The 19,993-nt window shown below is 38.2% G+C and overlaps 1 protein-coding gene across 2 annotated transcripts; it reads right to left on the reverse strand.

Annotated features, from left to right (window-relative positions):
* Positions 1 to 2,706: 2,706 nt before the first annotated feature.
* On the reverse strand, positions 2,707 to 19,774 carry LOC124145243. Of its 2 annotated transcripts, XR_006862527.2 has the most exons (5): positions 19,620 to 19,774; positions 10,104 to 10,215; positions 6,381 to 6,514; positions 3,662 to 3,814; positions 2,707 to 2,769 (listed from the first exon to the last, which is right to left on the reverse strand). XR_006862527.2 is itself a non-coding variant. In XM_046514973.2 (4 exons), exons 1-4 carry the CDS (start codon positions 19,654 to 19,656, stop codon positions 3,741 to 3,743), a joined length of 357 nt encoding a protein of 118 aa, XP_046370929.1. In that variant the 5' UTR covers positions 19,657 to 19,774; the 3' UTR covers positions 3,235 to 3,740. The 2 variants fall into 2 exon arrangements, 1 of the variants encoding a protein (XP_046370929.1); XM_046514973.2 differs by lacking the exon at positions 2,707 to 2,769 and having other exon boundaries at positions 3,235 to 3,814.
* Positions 19,775 to 19,993: the final 219 nt, after the last annotated feature.

Below are 19,993 nucleotides of genomic sequence, written 5' to 3' on the forward strand. Positions count from 1 at the left end.
AGTACACTAATTTTCATTATTTTTAAGCATTTTAATCAAACTTTCCATTCCGTTAGTGCCCAAACAATTAATATGTGATTCAAACATGCAAAATAGGACTCCTACATAAAACAAAATAAAGCTTTTTTAAACGTTCTTGTGGTATCATGACTGTTACTGTTAAAACTGTTTACAGCTAACCATAAATAAATATGACACTATGCATATTTATTTGCATGTCTTGAAATGTCTAAATGCAAGAGATTATAGTTTTTAAAGGAAGAAAATGAGTTTGTATTAATGTTTAAGGGGGAATGTTTTTACCACAGAATTGTGCAATTTTTGCTACATAGTTTTGGTAATTTTCCTAATTTTGATAATTTTACCCCAGAACATGTCTATATGATACAATATTTAAGAACGATTTCCCCAAAATTATTGTAAACAAAATTTAGTTCAACATCCCCCCACCCCCACAAAAAAACACAAAAAAACACTGCCGCCCACACAATAATGTCTAATTCTTGAGAACCAATTCTATTATTTTTTTAAGCTATTTTGATGGGTCTTTTCCATGTGGTCCTCAATTCATGAAAGTATTATAGGGCCCTGAACCCTTGCCTTTCATGCATAGTTTTAACCACTGTGGAAATAGTAGCACCTTCCTTCTACACACCGACCGCCTCCATGATCCAGTGGTAGAGCATCCGCCCAGAGAGTGGAAGGTTCGAGGTTTAATCCTCGGCCACGTCATACCAAAAGGCATGAAAAGATGGTAATTGTTGCTACCCTCTCTGGCGCTCGGCTTTAAGGGACTAAAACAAGGACTGGTCGGCTCGGAGTCAGTAAACTGTGTCTGAGTTGGGTATTCATGTTATACTGCAGAATGGTATCTCAGTGTGCTAGCACTATAAATCAGCATCAGTCCAGACCAGTACATGCAGACACACACATGCATGCACGTCGCTATATAAGTGCAATAATCTTGAACGCGACATTAAACCCCATTTCGCCACACATCACCTCCTTCTCCACACATGTAAACAGTCACAGCAAGTCAATAGCAAGAACCAAAGCATTTTAAAATGATTTATTAATTGTAAAAACTTGAAAATCAAATAAGCAAGTTCTTTTTACAAAACTTGTACATCAAGGTAAATTTATTCATATCAATAAATAGGCCGTTGAGAAGATTATAACACACATGCAATTCCAGAGTCTAGAAAATAGTGATGATCAGATTATGATATTCTGCAGAAACAGTTCTTTGAAGGTAAGTAATGCTGTTATGACTGACTTGAATTCACAGTAGTGACTCTTTAGTTTAATTAACCTCGTAAGGCTGAGCTGGTCAGCAACAACGGGTTCAGGGACATTTTCCCGAGGCAAGAGAGTTAACTGACTATGAAAGTCCAGTTTCCACCCTTGCTGAACTAGGCTGGTATTATGGAGTTACATTTTGGCTGGTCTTGACTGGGCGACGCCATTTTTTTTTAAACAAATGCAAGTGAAACGAGAGGTAGAATCTGACTGGTCCATAGGAGAGGCTTATAAGGGACATAACTTGTAATAACCACTGGTGGCGCTACGATCGAGCCAAGGAATTCGAGCCTAGTTCCGCAAGGGTGGAAACTGGACTTTTACAGTCAGTCAACTTCCTTGCCTCAGGAAGATGGTTCAGGGATATCAGGATGTGTTGTTCAACAATACACTGTGATAAATCTGCCTGAGCCATTATGCATGATATTTCCTCATCAAGTCAAGGATGATGTTGATTGACATCGGACCTTAAAGGGGCACTGATCTAACGCAATTACCCGGACTGGTTGTTGCCTTTGTTATTTGTTTTTTCCCCGTGAGTACCCGGATGATACACAACGCAACTGAGCGTGACCAGAGACTGGGCTTCCGTCTGCAAGGACAGCTAAATAAACTTGGAGGCTGGAGTCAATATTTGTTTTACGCATTTTTGAACATTGATTAGTTTAACCGTGATCTATAAAGATTTCAACAAAAGGCGCATGTTAATTAATTTCTTCAGCCTAAACAAACAGACAAAAAGAACGGCGGAGCTCATCGTATGTCGTCATTTGGAAATACCCCAGATGGTTATAGTTTAATAATAATAAAAAGTATCCATGCAGTGAAAGCATTTTCGGATTTTGGATTGCGTCGATAATACGATTACTACTCACTTGTTGTCATCCACGTTTTCTGGTATAACCCTACACTTGTGTATTTGTCGTCATTCACTTGATGCTCAGTTAATGAATTTATTACAGGTACAATTAGTGGTAGCACCACTTAGATTACCTGACAAAGGTTCCCATTTGGCATTTATTGTGTCTGGGGTAATTATTCAATCTAAATCCAGGTTTGAAGTGAGGTGAAATGTGTTTTATGTAATATGCACGTGGCAGCCCAGCAAGAGGTGAATGATCAGTTCATTTACTTTTTTTGTAAATCAACGGATGGTTCCTAGTCATCAAAGGATTAACAGAAAATACGTTGATTGATTAATCACTGTTATCTTGCACAGTGGATATGTCAAAAGGGAGTGTTTACATGTCTAGGTTTACTAAAACAAAGGGAATACACTCATATCATGGCGTGAAGTGTCGATGTAAAAACAACATACTTTGTTCAAAGGGTTAACTAATAATACGTTGATTGATTGCTCATTGTTATCTATCACTCAATGGATTTTTTAGGAACCGTGGACGTTATGAAAATAGTTGTCACGTGGGCTTTCTCAGCCGACCCTTGAGACTTGACACCTATGTGAAACACCTGAAACAATCAAAGTGATCAGTTGAGAAAGGAACACGGGTTATAATATCCCGAAACGATATATATCTTTAAAAATATTTGATTGTTACAGAGACACGTGACATCGAATAAGTTTCTTTGTACAGCTGCAGACGAGTGGGATATTGTTCCTTTGTGTGGATATTCACGGATACATTCCTCAAACAAGGAAGCTGTCCAAAATTTATACACATAAATTTGGTAGGTTGTAATTATGGTATTTGCATTTTGTTTTCCTTCATTCGCTGTAGCATTGAACCGATTCGTTCTTGTTCCTCTACGTCTTGGTTGGGAAATTCTTCAGATTGACTAAAATTGATTAAGACGATCAAAAGGGCCTAACAACATCACAACAGATTATTATGTTGGATTAGAAGCCAAACAACATAGAAATGAACTTTTCAACATAACATTTTCAGTCTCTTGGTGATGACATTAAACATCAAAATGTTTGGAATTCGTTATCATAATAATACAGATGGAAATGTTTTTCAGCCACTTTGTAAAATAACTGAATATTTAGGCGTTTAATAAATTTGAAAATGTTACACATTTTGACAGTAAAAAAATATACACACTATAAAAAAAAGCAATGCTCAGGTGAAATATTTACTTTGTGTTGCAAGTCAAAATAGTGTAAACGAAAATCGCAAAATTACCAAGCAAGTGACTTATCAAAATTTCGTCACCATTACCGATGCTACCCGCAAACAAACCTACATTTCCTTATTATCTCGAAAACTGTATTTCATTTTGTTGATCAATGTGACCATACGCCCTTATTACTACCCATAAAAGTGACTAATGCGCTTACGAATGGGGCAGCAGAGGTCGCGAACTAGTCTAGATTTCTGCTATACATCCGAGTACTCACTGGGAAAAAACAATAACAAAGGCAACAACCAGTCCCGGGGAATTGCGTTAGATCAGTGCCCCTTTAAGTCTGTGTTGTGTCAGCGCCACAGCAGTGAGAATGTCACACACACCAGGCACAGCAGCATGGAGTAGACGGTCATCGGGGCACCGCCTGAAATTAGAAACAAGCTGAGTGACAAGGAGCATGTACATACTGAGTCAGAGAGAAGCTGCTGATGTTGCAGGTCATGGTTCCAGTGTTTAACCTGCGTCTTATTATCTTCCCTTGTTCCGGCTGGCTTTTGAAACTGCCAGTCCTGGTGGACTGGCAACTCTAGAAATTACCAATCCCCCCTAATTATTTTCAGTCCCATTTTTAAACAAATAAAATAACTTATGAAAATTACCTTGTTTTAATGTTCAATGGAATGACATCATCTCTGAAATAACTTAAATAGATCTACATGTCATTGACACAAGGTTCAGTCACAATTTTCTCTCTCTCTTTTTTTAAAATTCAGACTGTCCCTACAAATATATATTTAACCTCGAAGCCAAGAGAAATTATATTTCCTTGCACTAAGGATAGACAAGGGGAAACCCTGATGGTAACAGACAAGCTGGCTTCGTTAAAAAAATATACTTATATGAATATCACCGATGTTTTGTTCAACAACAAAGATTTATAAGGTACTTTATTTGCCGGTCCACAGGGACTGGCAGTCACATGAATTGACCGTCCAAGCTTAATTTTACCAGTAAAAAAATGGTAATTGCTGGTAAGAAGGATTACTGTCTTCAATGTTTTGGCAATAACAAATATGTTTCCTAAATCTAGAGTGCAACCTTTAGTGATCAAGTGTGGACCAGACAAATCAGTGATGGAGATTATGAGCAACGAGCCACATCGTCGTAGTAATATGGCACACTGTCTACTAACATTCAGTCTGACCACAAGGGCTGGAACAATACACCAACTGTGCAATCCATATGTATCACGGTACCTTGTTCACGATCCAATACGTATGACAATACCTTGTTCACGATCCGATACGTATCACGGTATCTTGTTCACGATCCGATAATATCACGATACCTTGTTCACGATCCGATACGTATCACAATACCTTGTTCACGATCCGATACATATCACGATACCTTGTGCACCATCCGATACGTATCAGGATACCTTGTTCATGATCCAATACGTGGGGTGTGGTGAAAGCCATCTGCTTCACAGACAGAATGGCCAAATACCTGGTACACTGACGATTTGCAGTTGGCAGTGTAAAGTGTGGGGCAATGGATGAATATATTTACGTTTTCACCACTAATTTTCACTATTTTATGTTTGTTGTTTAAAGCCACACTCAACAATATTCCAGCTATATGAAAAGAAGCAAGTCTGAACCAGACAATCCAGTGATTGACATCATGAGCATTGATCCATGCAGGGGTAGAAACTAACATATTACGTCCACTAGTCCTTATAACGATAACATATAGCAAAACCCTTAAATATGGCAAATTTCTACTAGTCCTTATGATACCTTAACTATTGGGCAGTTTGGCAAGGACTACAGGATTAGTGCCAATTTCTAACGCTGCCATGTAGTTTGGATACGATGACATGCATCAAACAGCATTAGAAACTGGCACTAGTCCTATAGACCTTGCCAAACTGCCCAATAGTTAAGGTATCATAAGGACCAGTAGAAATTTGCCATTTTTACATGCTTTGCTATAGGTTATCATTATAATATATAAGGGGACTAGTGGAGTAAAAATGTTAATGGAGTAAAGTCAGCAAGCCTGACCATTCTGATCCAATTACGGTATTCGACGTAATAAGCGCCCCGCTCTAATAAGCGCCCATTTGCTAATATATTGGCTAGTGAACAATTAGCACCCCTTCCGATTGATCAATGTACACAAGACTTATTTATTTGCGTATAATACGCACTCGTGTGTTATGTGCACCCTTAATTATGGGCAATTAAATTCTGGAAAAATATATCTGTCGTACATAAACACTTCAGGCTGTCAGCATAAACCACGAAATTTATCTTTCAACTCTGTTTTTTCACCAAAATAATATTCTAATAAGAGCCCCCTATTTCTAATTTTGAGAGCGCCCTGGGCGCTTATTACATCAAGTACGGTAGTCACATTTTTTATGGCAAGCATGGGTTGCTGAAATCCTATTCTAACCCGGATCTTCACGGGTCAAATTTATTATTTCACTAATAATTAGTCTGTGGTGTAACAGTTATAAAGTAAACATTTAAGGTATGAATCATTATCAATATGTTTTTCTTTGCGAGCGACTGTGTTTGTTTTGTTTGTTTATAGTTTTACACCGCACTCAGCAATATTCCACCTATATGACGGTGGTCTGTAAATAATTGAGTCTGGACCAGAAAATTCAGTGATTGATATCATCAGCATCGATCCACGCAATTTGGATTGATGACATGCATCAACCAAGTCAGCGAGCCTGACCACCCATCCCATTAGTCGCTTCTTACGACGAGCATAGTTGTGATTGATGCTTGTATTAACAAGTAAATAATTGCAATCGACCGGTTCAGTGATGAATCGTCCCACTACCCCTAACCACATAGAGAGAATTAAGTCACCTCTCCAAACCAGCATATGTTCCTGGCACGCTACTCTAACCCAGGCACTCCACAGGGATACCTGCAGCTGTGCAAACCATGATATAGTCAATAACGTACTTGTAATTTCACAACCCGAGATACGACTAATTATAGTTGTCGCAGCTCCGATCGCAGCATCAAAGATAAGTTTTTGAAAGGTGTCACATGATGATCCTTCTTCCCTCAGACAGCTCAGGTAGGTGTTCTGCTGCCTGGAACAGAGAGAACAGTGTGAGACGGAGTTGCACATCATAAGGTTTTGGTTGGTTGGTTTGTTGTTTTACACCGCACTCAGGTACAGGTGCAACTTTCTGTGAGGAGTTGCGTCCCTTGGGCACGCAAGAAACCTATGATTGTGGGTTCGAATCCTGGTTCGCCCTGATTATGTTTCTAGATTTGTCAGCACCATACCCATGCTCGTGGGTTTCACGGAAGTGGTAAACGAGACTTGCATCACTTCGGGCTTTCCTCCCACATTAAGCTGACACACCATGATATAACTGGAATAATGTTAAAAGCGGCTTAACCCCCTGGATGCCACAGGGACATATATGTCCCTCCTCTACAACCCTCACTTTGAAGTCGAATAAAATTCAAAATACATCATGCACACTAATACACTCCACAGTTTTGAATAAGGTGGGGAATTCCCTGTTCTGTGATATCATCCATTGGCATTTTAGGCCAAGCAAAAGTACAAAAAAATGACCTCTGAAAATTAGGTACTACGTAAATGGCGCCATTTTTTACACAGTACTAAATCACCACTCACCGCGTTATTTACAGCATGTTTTGAAATCTAAATTTCTGATATTTACTCCGAGAAATGAATTTCAAAAATAGCATATCAGTGATCACGGGTATCTGTCCTTTATGAAATCACCAATGATCATTCCAAAACGTCTCCGATAACCCTACAATCGTTTAGAATGTTTGGAAAATACGCAAACACGAACGCCGAAGTGAACTTTCCGCCATATTGGATAGCGTTTACAAAATCACGTATCAGGTACACCGGTTATGAGACGCCTGTAGCATCACGTATATGTCAAACTTAGCTGCGATACACACATCCTTCAATTCCTCATACATTTTAGAATCGAATGAACAATGGTCTTTGTCATTAATACGAAGTGGCTGGATGAAATCAAGCAAAATATGTTATTTGTGAAAACGAACGCTGCGCTCGAAAAACTGCACTTGTTTGAAATGTAAACAAAGCAAAATACAGATTTTACACAGTGTAGCATTTTCTCCTATTTTGAGCTATCCATTCGTCCATCGTTCAAGATATTGGCTCAACATTTTCAGAATATGCATGGGAAGAGAATCGTAGGAAGAATTAGGGAATTTAAAATAGATACATTGACAATTTATGTTGAAAATATCAAATCATTGCAAAGTTACCGTCCTGTGTGACGCCATGACTGACGCAAAATCACGCACAACGACAACGGTATTTATCGGAATTTCTGACTAGTTCGGTTTGTTTCAATGAAAATAATAACAACAAATAACAGTACATAGATTGTCAGAATGTTTCTGATTACTTACATGTCACATTTATGTATATACGATCCCTGAATCAACGAAAGTCCTCTCGTAATATCCCGCGTACTGTTGACAGTGAACACGCCATTTTGTAAAAGTCGGTCACAGGTAGTGATGTCATACGTCAACATTGTTGTACATATTTGGTAATTTCTTTGAGGCCTAGGTGAAGGTCCTTGAACAATGTTAAATGAGAGTGCTCACGATCATTGTACCATGTTGTTTACAGTTTCAGTTATGATGTAGATTTTGCATATCTTTTATACATTTTTTCACACAATTAATTTCACTTTGGACATTTGTCAATGTTCAAAATAATATCATACGTAAATATAGGCCACAACATTTATGAACGAACCTTTGATAATCTCCTGTTTGTTTGAATATTGTTTACATAACAATTGATAGGTTTTCAGTGTCGAATACGATATTTCTTTCCTTTGGACAAGTGTAACAAGATGAAGTGTAAATATGTTACTGCAGCATGTACGTATTTCTTGGGATGTGCAATAGTCAATATTATAAGTTCATATTAGCAATGTCCATGAATAGCCGTTTCATTTTATTTTACGGTAAAATATATGCACACATTTCAGAAAGAATTGTCTTGGTCTTGGAATTTTGTTTTTTTTATGTCGTTTGATACACAGAACAGTGATATCTAACGATTCGCCAGGTGCGCGTTAGTCACAAACAATTTACGAATTATTCCTCTCGTTTTGCATTATATAATCAATGGGTTCATTCTTTTATCAATATTGTGATCACAGGATATTAAACTGTTTACTTAATTTCTCCAGGAATTGTAAAATGTATAAAATAAAATCCATGCCAGGTACCCCGTTGCAAGGTTCAACCTTATACGATTATTCTGATAATTGTATACCAATAGAGCTTTCTTCGCATCTTTCATTGTGTAGACGAGATGAAGAGAAATAATAGCATAATAATGAACAAATATATGTCCAATATTGAATATAATTTTGGTTGTTTTGAAATATTCTCTTGGGTATTTCATTACGTAAATTGATGCCAAACAGGTGCGCGTCTTGTCCAATTAAGATACACGACAAACTATCTAATTGTTTACATATTCAAGACATTATTTACTTGGTGAAAGCAGTAATTTTATGTTGTGTCGAAAAAGCGTCAAATTCCGTTTTACACATCGAGATTTTCCATACCATGAACGAAAATTATGGGAGATATATATTAATCAAAATATCAGTGTCGTCTTTCTCCGACGTTATCAAAGACATAAAACCAGCCATGACGTCAAAAGGAATGGTGTTATTTTGGGGGTATTTCATTACATTTTATGATAAGGCTAGTAATGGTGCAACCTATTCAAATTACACTTACACAATCAGGAGAATGTTGGAATCTAAGGACTAAGTTATAGGTTAGATAGGGCTATCCATTAATTTCTCTATTACCTCTTTTTTATGAAGTACGATTTGATCATTTCTTATTGGTTTTTTTAATAACTAAACTTATACAGTTTCAATATGGATATTTGTGTTGGAATAGTTTGGTTCCTCGTGAACGAAACACCACGAAAATATATTGTACTTACCCACAGCTAATTCTCACAAAGTGACCTGGGTTACAATAAACTAGTGCTAAGCATAGCGGAGTTATGCCCCCTTTTCTTTGTACGCGTGTAATCTCTCTGTCGTCTTTTGACGTCATAGAGAAAAATTAGTTTTCGTCATTTACAGCATGCTATTTTTGGCATTGAATGTATGTCGTTATACATACGCATATAACTCCATTTGATATATAGTTATGTCGTTCAGATATAAGGCAGTATTTTGTTCGCTGACAGTTTCCGTAAAGCCTCGAAATAAACAAAATCGTAGTACAGTACTTTTATCGGTGTACGATAAAAAGCGGAAACATTTACTGTTTTTCAACGCAGAATAAATTCTCGGACAACACTTAGAAGTGTATTGTTTTTAAACCCGTTTAATATTTGCAGTTAATTTTACACCATCAAATAGGAAATTTAATATTCTCCACCTCTGCGTAAGTTTATAGCCAGAGGTCGATCCAGTGCCGCGTGAGCGTAATTCTCGCACAACCTTCACTTTTCCGATCTTAGGAAAATGGGCGTCAGAAAAAAACCTCGGCATCCAGAGGGTTAAACCCAACTCACTCACTCATTGTTACAATGCATTTTCAATCTTTAGTAAATAGATTTGGTGACAGTAATATAAAATATGCTTAGGGTAGATCTAAGTTACTTACAAACAGAAAGCACTGGTGTCATTTGATGTGCTGTTCATGGTTGTGGGAGGTGGCGTGCAGGCAGTCAAGTCACAAGAACTCTCTGCCACTGGGATGACCCAGACAACCGCCACTGAAACAACCACAGCATCAGGAAAACTCTGGGATGAAGCAGTAGGATCATAGATAACTTGAGTTACTGCAGATAGATGGCATAAAGTATGCTACCCAGCTAACAATTTCAGGTTATGGCAACTTTGTGTTTACGTGGTTGTAACGTTAAGATATTACGTCAGTGTTCGAAATACCTGCCTGCCCGACCGTCCGAGACGGGTTGATTTCAACTCGGGCTGCCAGATTTTCAAATCCCCCTGCCCGACGGTCGGGTTATATTTCATATGTGACAATATTCTAAATATTTCCCGATGATAATCATTAATTCACACATGTAAAGATGAATGATAAAATATAAGCAAAAAGAAACCCCGTTAGGTTATCCTGAGAAACATATGATTATAGTGGGCAGGCAGGTTTTGGTCAGGGCTGGCAAGTATTTCAGCTAGCCAGTCCTGTGGTCTGGCTGAAAATTTTGGGAGTTTCATACCCTCATTGCGTCCATACATCGTTATCCTGTGGACTATTTATGTTGTCACAACGTTGTGATAACGTTGTATTTTACGTTGTGGTAATGTTGTACTCTACGTTGTGACAAAGTCATTCTGTGGACTACCGTGAACTAACTTTGTGTTAGAACGATGAAATACGTTGTGACGACCCTATCTCATGACAATACCCCACGAAAATGTTGTAAAAACATTTCGCTACATGTTCCGGAAATGTTTTTTGAAAACATGTTTTATTCACGTAAATGTGTATGGTTCGAGATACCCTTTACCAATGTTTTGAAACCAGGGCGTCCAACAGTCCTGTTAACAGTTAGGTTGTTTTGCTGACAATGTCCAAAACGTAAAAATACAACTGAACTGTTACCACATGACTATAACAAATAGTCAGACACCATAACGCTTTAGGCTTGTACTGCTGGAAAAAAAATAGGAATGGCAGACATGGTACTGTAATCAAAATATAGGATATTTAATCGAAGAATTGAATTTCAAAAGTAGCATTTTAGTGATCACTGGCATGTTTTGTTTTTGGGTTGTTTTTTTTCTTTTCTTTTTTTCTTTTTTTTTTATTAAATCGCTAATAAGATAATCATCGCCGATAAGTATAGAATCGTTTAGAATGTTTTGGAAAATACGCAAACACGGACGCCGAAGTGTACATTCCGCCATATTGGATAGATTTCACAAAATCACGTTTCAGGTATGCCGGCTATGAGACGCCTAAAATAAGATCACGTATATTTCAAACTCAGCAGCGATACATGCATCCCCGAATTCCACTTACATTTTGGAATTAAATGACAAATGATCTTTGTCCCCAATTTAAAGTATCTAGTTGGAATCAAGCGAAATTAATTAGATCTAGCCTAGATATGGAAACGAACACTGTACTAGTAAAACTGTACTTGTTGAAATGTAAAAGCAAAATTCAGATTTTACACTGTGTAGCATTTTCTCCTATCCATCGTCTAGTATTGCATACATTGGCTCACGCGTTTGGTGCTATTCGTGGGAAGGGTATCGTAGCACGAATTATGGAATTTAAAAATATAGATCTACAATACAACAATCAAGTAAATTCAACAGAAATCGTAAAAGTTTCCGTCCTGAATGACGCCATGACTGACGGAAAGTTACGCGCGACGACGGTAGTTATTTGCATTTCTGACTAATTTTCTCGGTTACATTGAAAAACATAAAACAAATAACAGTACGCAGATTGTCAGAATGTTTCTGATTACTTACATGACACATTTATGTATTTACGATCCCTTTATCAACGAAAATCCTCCTGGAAATCCCGCGTACTGTTGTCAATGCACTCTCCTACCCAGAGTTCCATGCGGCCGGCAGCCAGCTAGCATAGTACCTCTGCCACAGGCCAGCGCCATGTGACGATTCGTCACATCTTTCACAGTCCATTCAAGATATTGCATATGCTTTTCATCCGTTTCATGTTTGACAAGTCTACACATTTTCATAAGCAAATGTCATAGAATGGTTAACTTTCATTGAGAAAGTATGCAAATACGTAAAAATCTACTTGTTTTTGCGTAGTTATCCTATGTTTACATTGGTTGTACGGCTCCACGTGCTGTCATCGAAGCGCAACGGAGAGCTAGCGACACGGTCACTTTGATGCATAAATATATATTGTCATGCAACTCACTGTCGCAGTTGTAGTAGCATATCTATATAGTTATGCAAAACAATATGTAAAGCGCCCCCCAATACTTGCATTAGTCCGTTCTATACTGATTTCTGAAAAAGCGCGTTTGTTTACAAACAAGAGAAAAGTCCGGTCACGTGATATGCAAATTAGCCTGTGGCAGTGGTGTTATGCTGAGTCACCACTGCGACGGAGTGTGTTGTCAATGATCACGCCAATTTGTAAAAGTCGGTCACTGGTAGTGATGTCATACGGAAGTAAACATTGTTGTACATATTTGGTCATTTCTTTGAGGTGAAAACTTTAAAGCCCCACCCTGACTATAAATAGCCCGGAAGGTGGCGGTGTTTCAGTTTCGAACAATGACTGACAATGTAAACACAACCGAGTGTCGGGAGACGTTTTTTGAAAACCATAAGGGAACCAGATCACCATTGACCGTCAAACTTCGTGTCAACTTGAATGACAAACCATGGATACAACAAATGGCTCCATATCAAGATATAAGTCAATAGATTTTCTGTAGTTTTATCATAAAAAATCGTATCGATCGTGTTTGGCGTCTGCATCAATCACAGTGGGCGGAGCTTATTTACGGTTGCGCTATAAATAGCAAAGCACATGGTCATGTGTACATGTGACACATTCAATGCATTTGTGGTCAAAGTGAATTGTGTTGCATATTTTTACGGCAGAACAGCAGCAGAACATCAGTTTCGGTTAATGTAACAGTAACGATATTTAAATACGAAATTGACGACGCGATTCTTTGAGTTCAATCCGAAAAATACAGATATTTATTTAGTTTTGGTCATTTGCATTCAACAATTAGATTTGTGCCACACAATAATCAGTTTATATTTATAAAACCTAAATTATTACACAGATTTTTCAACTAGTGTTTAGGAAGGGGCCTAATTTGAAGCACCAGAAGTTGCGCCAATATTTCTCAGCTTGACTACAATAGATTAATATGTCACGTGTATCAACGTTAACATAACAATGCACATAAGCAACTGGTAAATAAGTAACGAAATATACTTGATGTTTTGACCTACTGAAGGCGTATCCAGATAATATTGTACTTACGATAAACGAAAACTCCAATACACATATTCCAAGACAACTTTAATTATGAATTTCCTTCTCTTTCACAGAATTTTCACACACAAAACTGAGTTTGATCATTAGATCCACACTTGTCCCATGTATTTTTTGTTCGGGGTATTTGGATACACTTCGCGCACAAGTTTTAAAATATAATCTGGGATCCCTTTCCCGTTTTGTCCACACCGATCCTTCATCTGCTGCAACGTTTATTTCCGTTTCTTCAAGTCCAAGTATCTACGATCTCTCCAAACATTTCGTTTATTTAGCTCAGTCCAGAAGCAATGTGTTCGAATCGACGAATTTCTGCAACATGGTGGCCGCACCATTCCCTAACTGCGATTGCCTGTGCCGTGTCACGCATGGTTGACAAAAGAAATGTGAACATACATATTCGGCTTCATCTGGTTCCACAATGAAATCTAGCTGTGACACTGATTCACTAATCCCAAGAATCGGCACTGAATTTATCAAAGTTTCTGTTGCACTTGCAAGGGCGGGAAGAGAGGCGCCATCTTGTCGATTCGAGTTGTGAATCGGAATGATGTCATCTTGAATTGGAACTTTCTCCACGATAAAGTCACCAATGTCATAATCGAAATTACCTAAGGCTTCCTGATTATCTCGAACAATTCTTCGTCAAATTAGGCTTCACATGAAAATGTTTTGTTGCTCATATTGAAGACAAGCGAAATTGCAAAGTTCTTGACAGTTGTAAGCAGCAACTCGATGCGCTCATGGGGCGTGGTTGCTAGGAGATCGCGTGGTCGGAAAGGCGAAAATAAAAAGTTTTAGAAAGTAATAAAAGAAATGCCCAGTGCAATCCAAAAGTACCATGTACAGGATATTTAAAAAAAAATAATATTCACGAAAACAAATCTTTTCTAAAAATGCAAAATAATTTATTAATTTATCCCAAGGTCGTAACCCTGATCACGTGGTGGGTATTTGGAAGGAATCTTTGCGATGACGCCGTTAATGAGTGTGTATTACATTGTTGAAATCAGCTGCCCAGGAATGTTTAGGCATTGACATTATGACAGATGTTCGTCATGGATGGAGAGAAAAATGTATCTGAGAGAAACATTGTTGCTTTGAGCTTCGAGACAAAACATGTGTTAATGCCGAAGTAGCCAGCGACCTGAATGTAAGCTTGATGAAAGTAATGTTGAAACCCATTTTCACGCACATGACAGAATTAATGTGAACAAATATTTATCTGAACATCGTTTCGAAGTCTGTGAGGCTGTCCGTATTTGAATATTTTTATCTCCATTCCGACGTGAAATAATGTAATGTCTTCGTGTCTCAATTTTGCTGCCGCTGTGGAAAATTGCGCACCGATCTAATAAAAGAAATACTACTAGATCTACAATTGCACCGTCATAAAAGAACCAGGTCAACTTTATCTTTGTTCCGTTGTTTATTAAAAATTCGTTTCCGAAGCAAAGCGAATCGATCTACATCATAAATTAATTCATAGACTAGATTCTAGTACCAAGTGTTGAACCTTTTTTTTAAAATGTCATCAAATAACTTACACAATTATTGAAAGACATGTTTTGATAAGTCATATATTTTATTTCGTCCGCCCGGTCTCTGATTAGTTGAGGCTTGAGGGGAGAAACACATACAAAAAATATGGATGGCCTTATGCAAATGACACTTGGCATGCCAATCAACAGGGATCTGGGTCACTGGGACCCACCAAGTTTCACGGATCGAGTTACTTCGGCTTGAGGAGCTTCATCGGACAAGTGAGACTTTGCCAAAATACATTGCTACTGGGCAATGAAAAAACGACAAGAAACTACTTTGATCACTTGAAAATATTTTTGACCATTACCAGAGGGTTTTTTACACACGATCGTTGTCATCCAGATTCCAGATGAGGCAAGACGAACACAACGAAGAAAAACATTGTTGAAATCACCGATTACTGTATATATTGTGAGAAATGCTATTTATAAACTGCAGATATACCGTACACCACAGGATAGCGATTGGTGCCCCAACACATATTATGTTTCTTCATTTACACTGCTCATATGCATCACGACAAATGTATTTCGTTCTAGTCCAAAGATCTAGAACTATAATTTGTGTGTTGGATAAATCGTGGACATTCCACGGTATCATTTTATGAAGATGTGAAGACTACATGGCAGGTAGGTTTTGAAACCAAAGACGTACGCGTTTGTTGAAAAGTCTTGGAATCGTTTGGTAGATATTTATTGCCCCATCTGCGGTAGGAACTACCGCACTCTAGTGGGCGGAGCTTATACGAGTGATCTGACAGGTCAATATGACGTCATGATAACACACATTTCATTGGTTATTGCGTAAACGGGTGACGTCATGTAAACAACCACCCACGTGGACCGTTTGACAACAAGGACGTAGGTTTTAATGGCAATAAATATCTATCAAACGATTCCAAGACTTTTCAACAAACGCGTAGGTCTTTGGTTTCAAAACCTACCTGCCATGTCGTCTTCACATCTTCATAAAATGATACCGCGGAATGTCCACGATATATCCAACGCAGTCCAACACAGAAATTATAGACGTTCTTGTTCTGAGCTATTCTAGATCTCCCGACGACAACGAATTAATACGTTTGTCGTAATGAATATGAACAGTGTAATTGAACACACAAAAAACATAATATGTGTCACGGCACCAATCGTTATCCTGTGGTGTACGGTATATCTGCAGTTTATAAATAACATTTCTCACATATACACGATAATCGGTGATTTCAACAGTGTTTTTCTTTGTTGTGTTCGTCTTGCCTTCATCTGGAATCTGGATGACAACGATCGTGTAAAAAAACCTGGTAATGGTCAAAAATATTTTCACGTGATCAAAGTAGTTTTTTGTCGTTTCTGTGACATTTTTTCATAGCCCAGTAGCAATGTATTTTGGCAAAGACACTTGTCCGATGAAGCTCTTCGTGCCGAAGTAACTCGATCCGTGAAACTTGGCGGGTCCCAGTGACCCAGATCCCTCTTGATTGGCATGCCAAGTGTCATTTGCATAAGGCCATCCATATTTTTTGTATGTGTTTCTCCCCTCAAGCCTAAACTAACCAGAGAGCGGCCGGACGAGATAAAATATATGTTACTTATAAAAAATGTCTTTCAATAATTGTGTAAGTTATTTGATGACATTTAAAAAAAAGTTTAAACACTTGGTACTAGAATCTAGTCTATGAATTTGTTTATTATGTAGATCGATTCGCTTTGCTTCGGAAGCGATTTTTTAATAAACAACGGAATAAAAGATAAAGTTGATCTGGTTCTTTTATAAAGTTGAGCTAGCAGTATTTCTTTTAATAGATCGGTGCGCAATTTTCCACAGCGGCAGCAAAATTAAGACACGAAAACATTATATTATTTCACGTCGCAATGGAAATACGAATATTAAAATACGGACAGCCTCACAGACTTCGAAACGATGTTCAAATAAATATTTGTTCACATTAATTCTGTCATGTGCGAGAAAATGGATTTCAACATTATTTTCATCAAGCTTATTCAGGTCGCTGGCTGCACAGATCATCCTCTCTTGTAAACTACTTCGGCATGAACACATGTTTTGTCGCGAAGCTCAAAGCAACAATGTTTCTCTCAGATACATTTTTTTCTCCATCCATGACGAGCATCTGTCATAATGTGCCTCAACAACCTTCCTGGTCAGTTGAATTCAACAATGTTATACACACGGCCTCATTCACGGCTTCATCACAAGTTTCTTTCCAAATACCCACCACGTGATCAGGGTTACGACCTTGGGATGAATTAATAAATTAATTTGCACTTTTAGAAAAGATTTTTTTTCGTGAATATTATTATTCAAAAATATCCTGTACATGGTACTTTGGGATTGCACTGCGGATTTCTTTTATTACTTTATAAAACTTTTTGTTTTCCCCTTTCTGACCTCGCGATCTCCTAGCAACCACGCCCCATGAGTGCATCGAGTTGCTGCTTACAAATGACAAGAACTTTGCAATTTCGCTTGTCTTCAATATGAGCAACAAAACACTTTCATGTAAATCCTAATTTGACGAAGAGTTGTTCGAGATAATCAGGAAGCCTTTGGTCATTTCGATTGTGACATTGGTGACTTTATCGTGGAGAAAGTTCCAATTCAAGATGACTTCATTCCGATTCACAACTCGAATCGACAAGATGGCGCCTCTCTTCCCGCCCTTGCAAGTGCAACAGAAACTTTGACAAATTCAGTGCCGATTCTTGGGAGTAGTGAATCAGTGTCACAGCGAGATTTAATTGTGGAACCAGATGAAGCCGAATATGTATGTTCACATTTCTTTTGTCAACCATGCGTGACACGGCACAGACAATCGCAGTAAGGGAATGGTGCGGCCACCATGTTGCAGAATTCGTCGATTCGAACACAGTGTTTCTGGACTGAGCTAAATAAACGAAGTGTTTGGAGAGATCGTAGATACTTGGACTTGAAGAAACGGATATAAAACGTTGCAGCAAATGAAGGATTGGTGTGGACAAAACGGGAAAGGGATCCCAGATTGTATTTTAAAACTTGTGCGCGAAGTGTATCCAAATACCCCGAACAAAAAATACATGGGACAAGTGTGGATCTAATGATCAAACTCAGTTTTGTGTGTGAAAATTCTGTGAAAGAAAAGGAAATTCATAATTAAAGTTGTCTTGGAATATGTCTATTGGAGTTTTCGTTTATCGTAAGTACAATATTATCCGGATACGCCTTCTGTAGGCCAAAACATCAAGTATATTCAGTTACTTATTTACCAGTTGCTTATGTGCATTGTTATGTTTATACACGTAACATATTCATCTATTATAGTCAAGCTGAGAAATATTGGCGCAACTTCTGGTGCTTCAAATTAGGCCCCTTTCTCAACACTAGTTGAAAAATCTCTGTAATAATTTACGTTTTATGAATATAAACTGATTATTGTGTGGCACAAATCTAACTGTTGAATGCAAATGACCAAAACTAAACAAATATCTGTAATTTTCGGATTGAACTGAAAGAATCGCTCCGTCAATTTCGTATTTCAGTATCGTTACTGTTACATTAACTGAAACTGATGTTCTGCTGCTGTTCTGCCGTAAAAATATACAACACAATACACTTCGACCACAAATGCATTAAATGTGCCATATGTACACATGACCATGTGCTTTGCTATTTATAGCGCAAACGTAAATAAGCTCCGCCCACTGTGATCGATGCAGACGCCAAACACGATCGATTCGATTTTTTAGGATAAAACTACAGAAAATCTATTGACTTATATCTTGATATGGAGCCATTTGTTGTATCCATGGTTTGTCATTCAAGTTGATACGAGGTTTGACGGTCAATGGTGATCTTGTTCCCGTATGGTTTTCAAAAAACGTCTCCCGACACTCGGTTGTGTTTACATTGTCAGTCATTGTTCGAAACTGAAACACCGCCACCTTGCGGGCTATTTATAGTCAGGGTGGGGCTTTAAATTCGGCATCCAGCGTGTTCTTTGATTTATTTTAGTTCAGCGAAAACCAGCAGATATGGCGGAAACCTTTTTGTGTTGGGTTACATTATTTATAGGTAGTAAGCAGTACGTCGGATGGCGTCACTCATGACCGCGGTGTTATGTATTAATGCGCCACTGCGATCATCAGAATATAGGCAAAATGCATCGATTCGTTGCTAAAAAGATGCGATTTTAGGGTGTGTAAGAAACAGGTTACTGCACTCGTGCCTGCCAGATACCATTGATCTTACAACTCGTTGTTTCAAAGCGTATCTAACTCGCTTTCATTCGTTGTAAGATCAATGGTATCTGACAGGCACTCGTGTAGTAATCACTGTTTCCCAGTCCATTTTTGCACGTTGCAGACCGCCGCTAATTTGTTAAGATTCTTAAAACATTTGCGATAACTGTTTACAGAATCAGTTTCACACACTGATTTGTTAAATCTGTTTGTTGTTTACATAAAATTACATATTACGTCAATATTGTTTCGCCTTCGCCTAGGCTAGATCTGAAAAGAAATGTTTCTCACAAAATAAACGCTTTACCGTAATTACTAAAAGCAAGAACTCTAAGATCATAAACTCTTGTTTCGAACATCTTACCACAAACTAGAATCACTGAGGCTATGACGTTCATCATGGAGTGTGTAAAAGATTACGTTTTCCAACCAGTGGATGTTGTCGTTTGGGAGGAATCGTTTGGGTCAAAACTCCGTTTGGCGCCTGTAACTAGTGTATTGGCAGTTTTCAGGGCGAAATAGCGCTGCGGGGAGCTTGCGGTTTGAACGTCATTTTCATAACATGACGCTCTCCTTCCCATAGTTCATTGCGGTAAACCAGTAAGCGCGGGAAGAACGTCTGACAATCACTGCGCGACTACGGGTCACAACTATTATCTGTCGTCTCAACAGTATTAACTCCCCTCGTAAATGGTAGGCGATGGCAAAACAAAAGAAGCTTTGTAATGAACATGATCA

This window comes from Haliotis rufescens, unplaced genomic scaffold (assembly GCF_023055435.1).
Source record: "Haliotis rufescens isolate VD_foot unplaced genomic scaffold, xgHalRufe1.0.p SCAF_5, whole genome shotgun sequence".
In the NCBI taxonomy this organism is placed as follows: Eukaryota; Metazoa; Mollusca; class Gastropoda; order Lepetellida; family Haliotidae; genus Haliotis; species Haliotis rufescens.

What these genes read in the sequence shown, in the direction of transcription:
- LOC124145243 (XM_046514973.2), bottom strand. Translation starts at nt 19,656, where the DNA reads ATGATGAACGTCATAGCCTCAGTGATTCTAGTTTGTG. An exon ending in CTCAGTGATTCTAGTTTGTG is followed by an intron (nt 10,216 to 19,619) that starts GTAAGATGTTCG and finishes TGGTTGTTTCAG; the next exon opens with TGGCGGTTGTCTGGGTCATC. An exon ending in GACACCAGTGCTTTCTGTTT is followed by an intron (nt 6,515 to 10,103) that starts GTAAGTAACTTA and finishes TCTCTGTTCCAG; the next exon opens with GCAGCAGAACACCTACCTGA.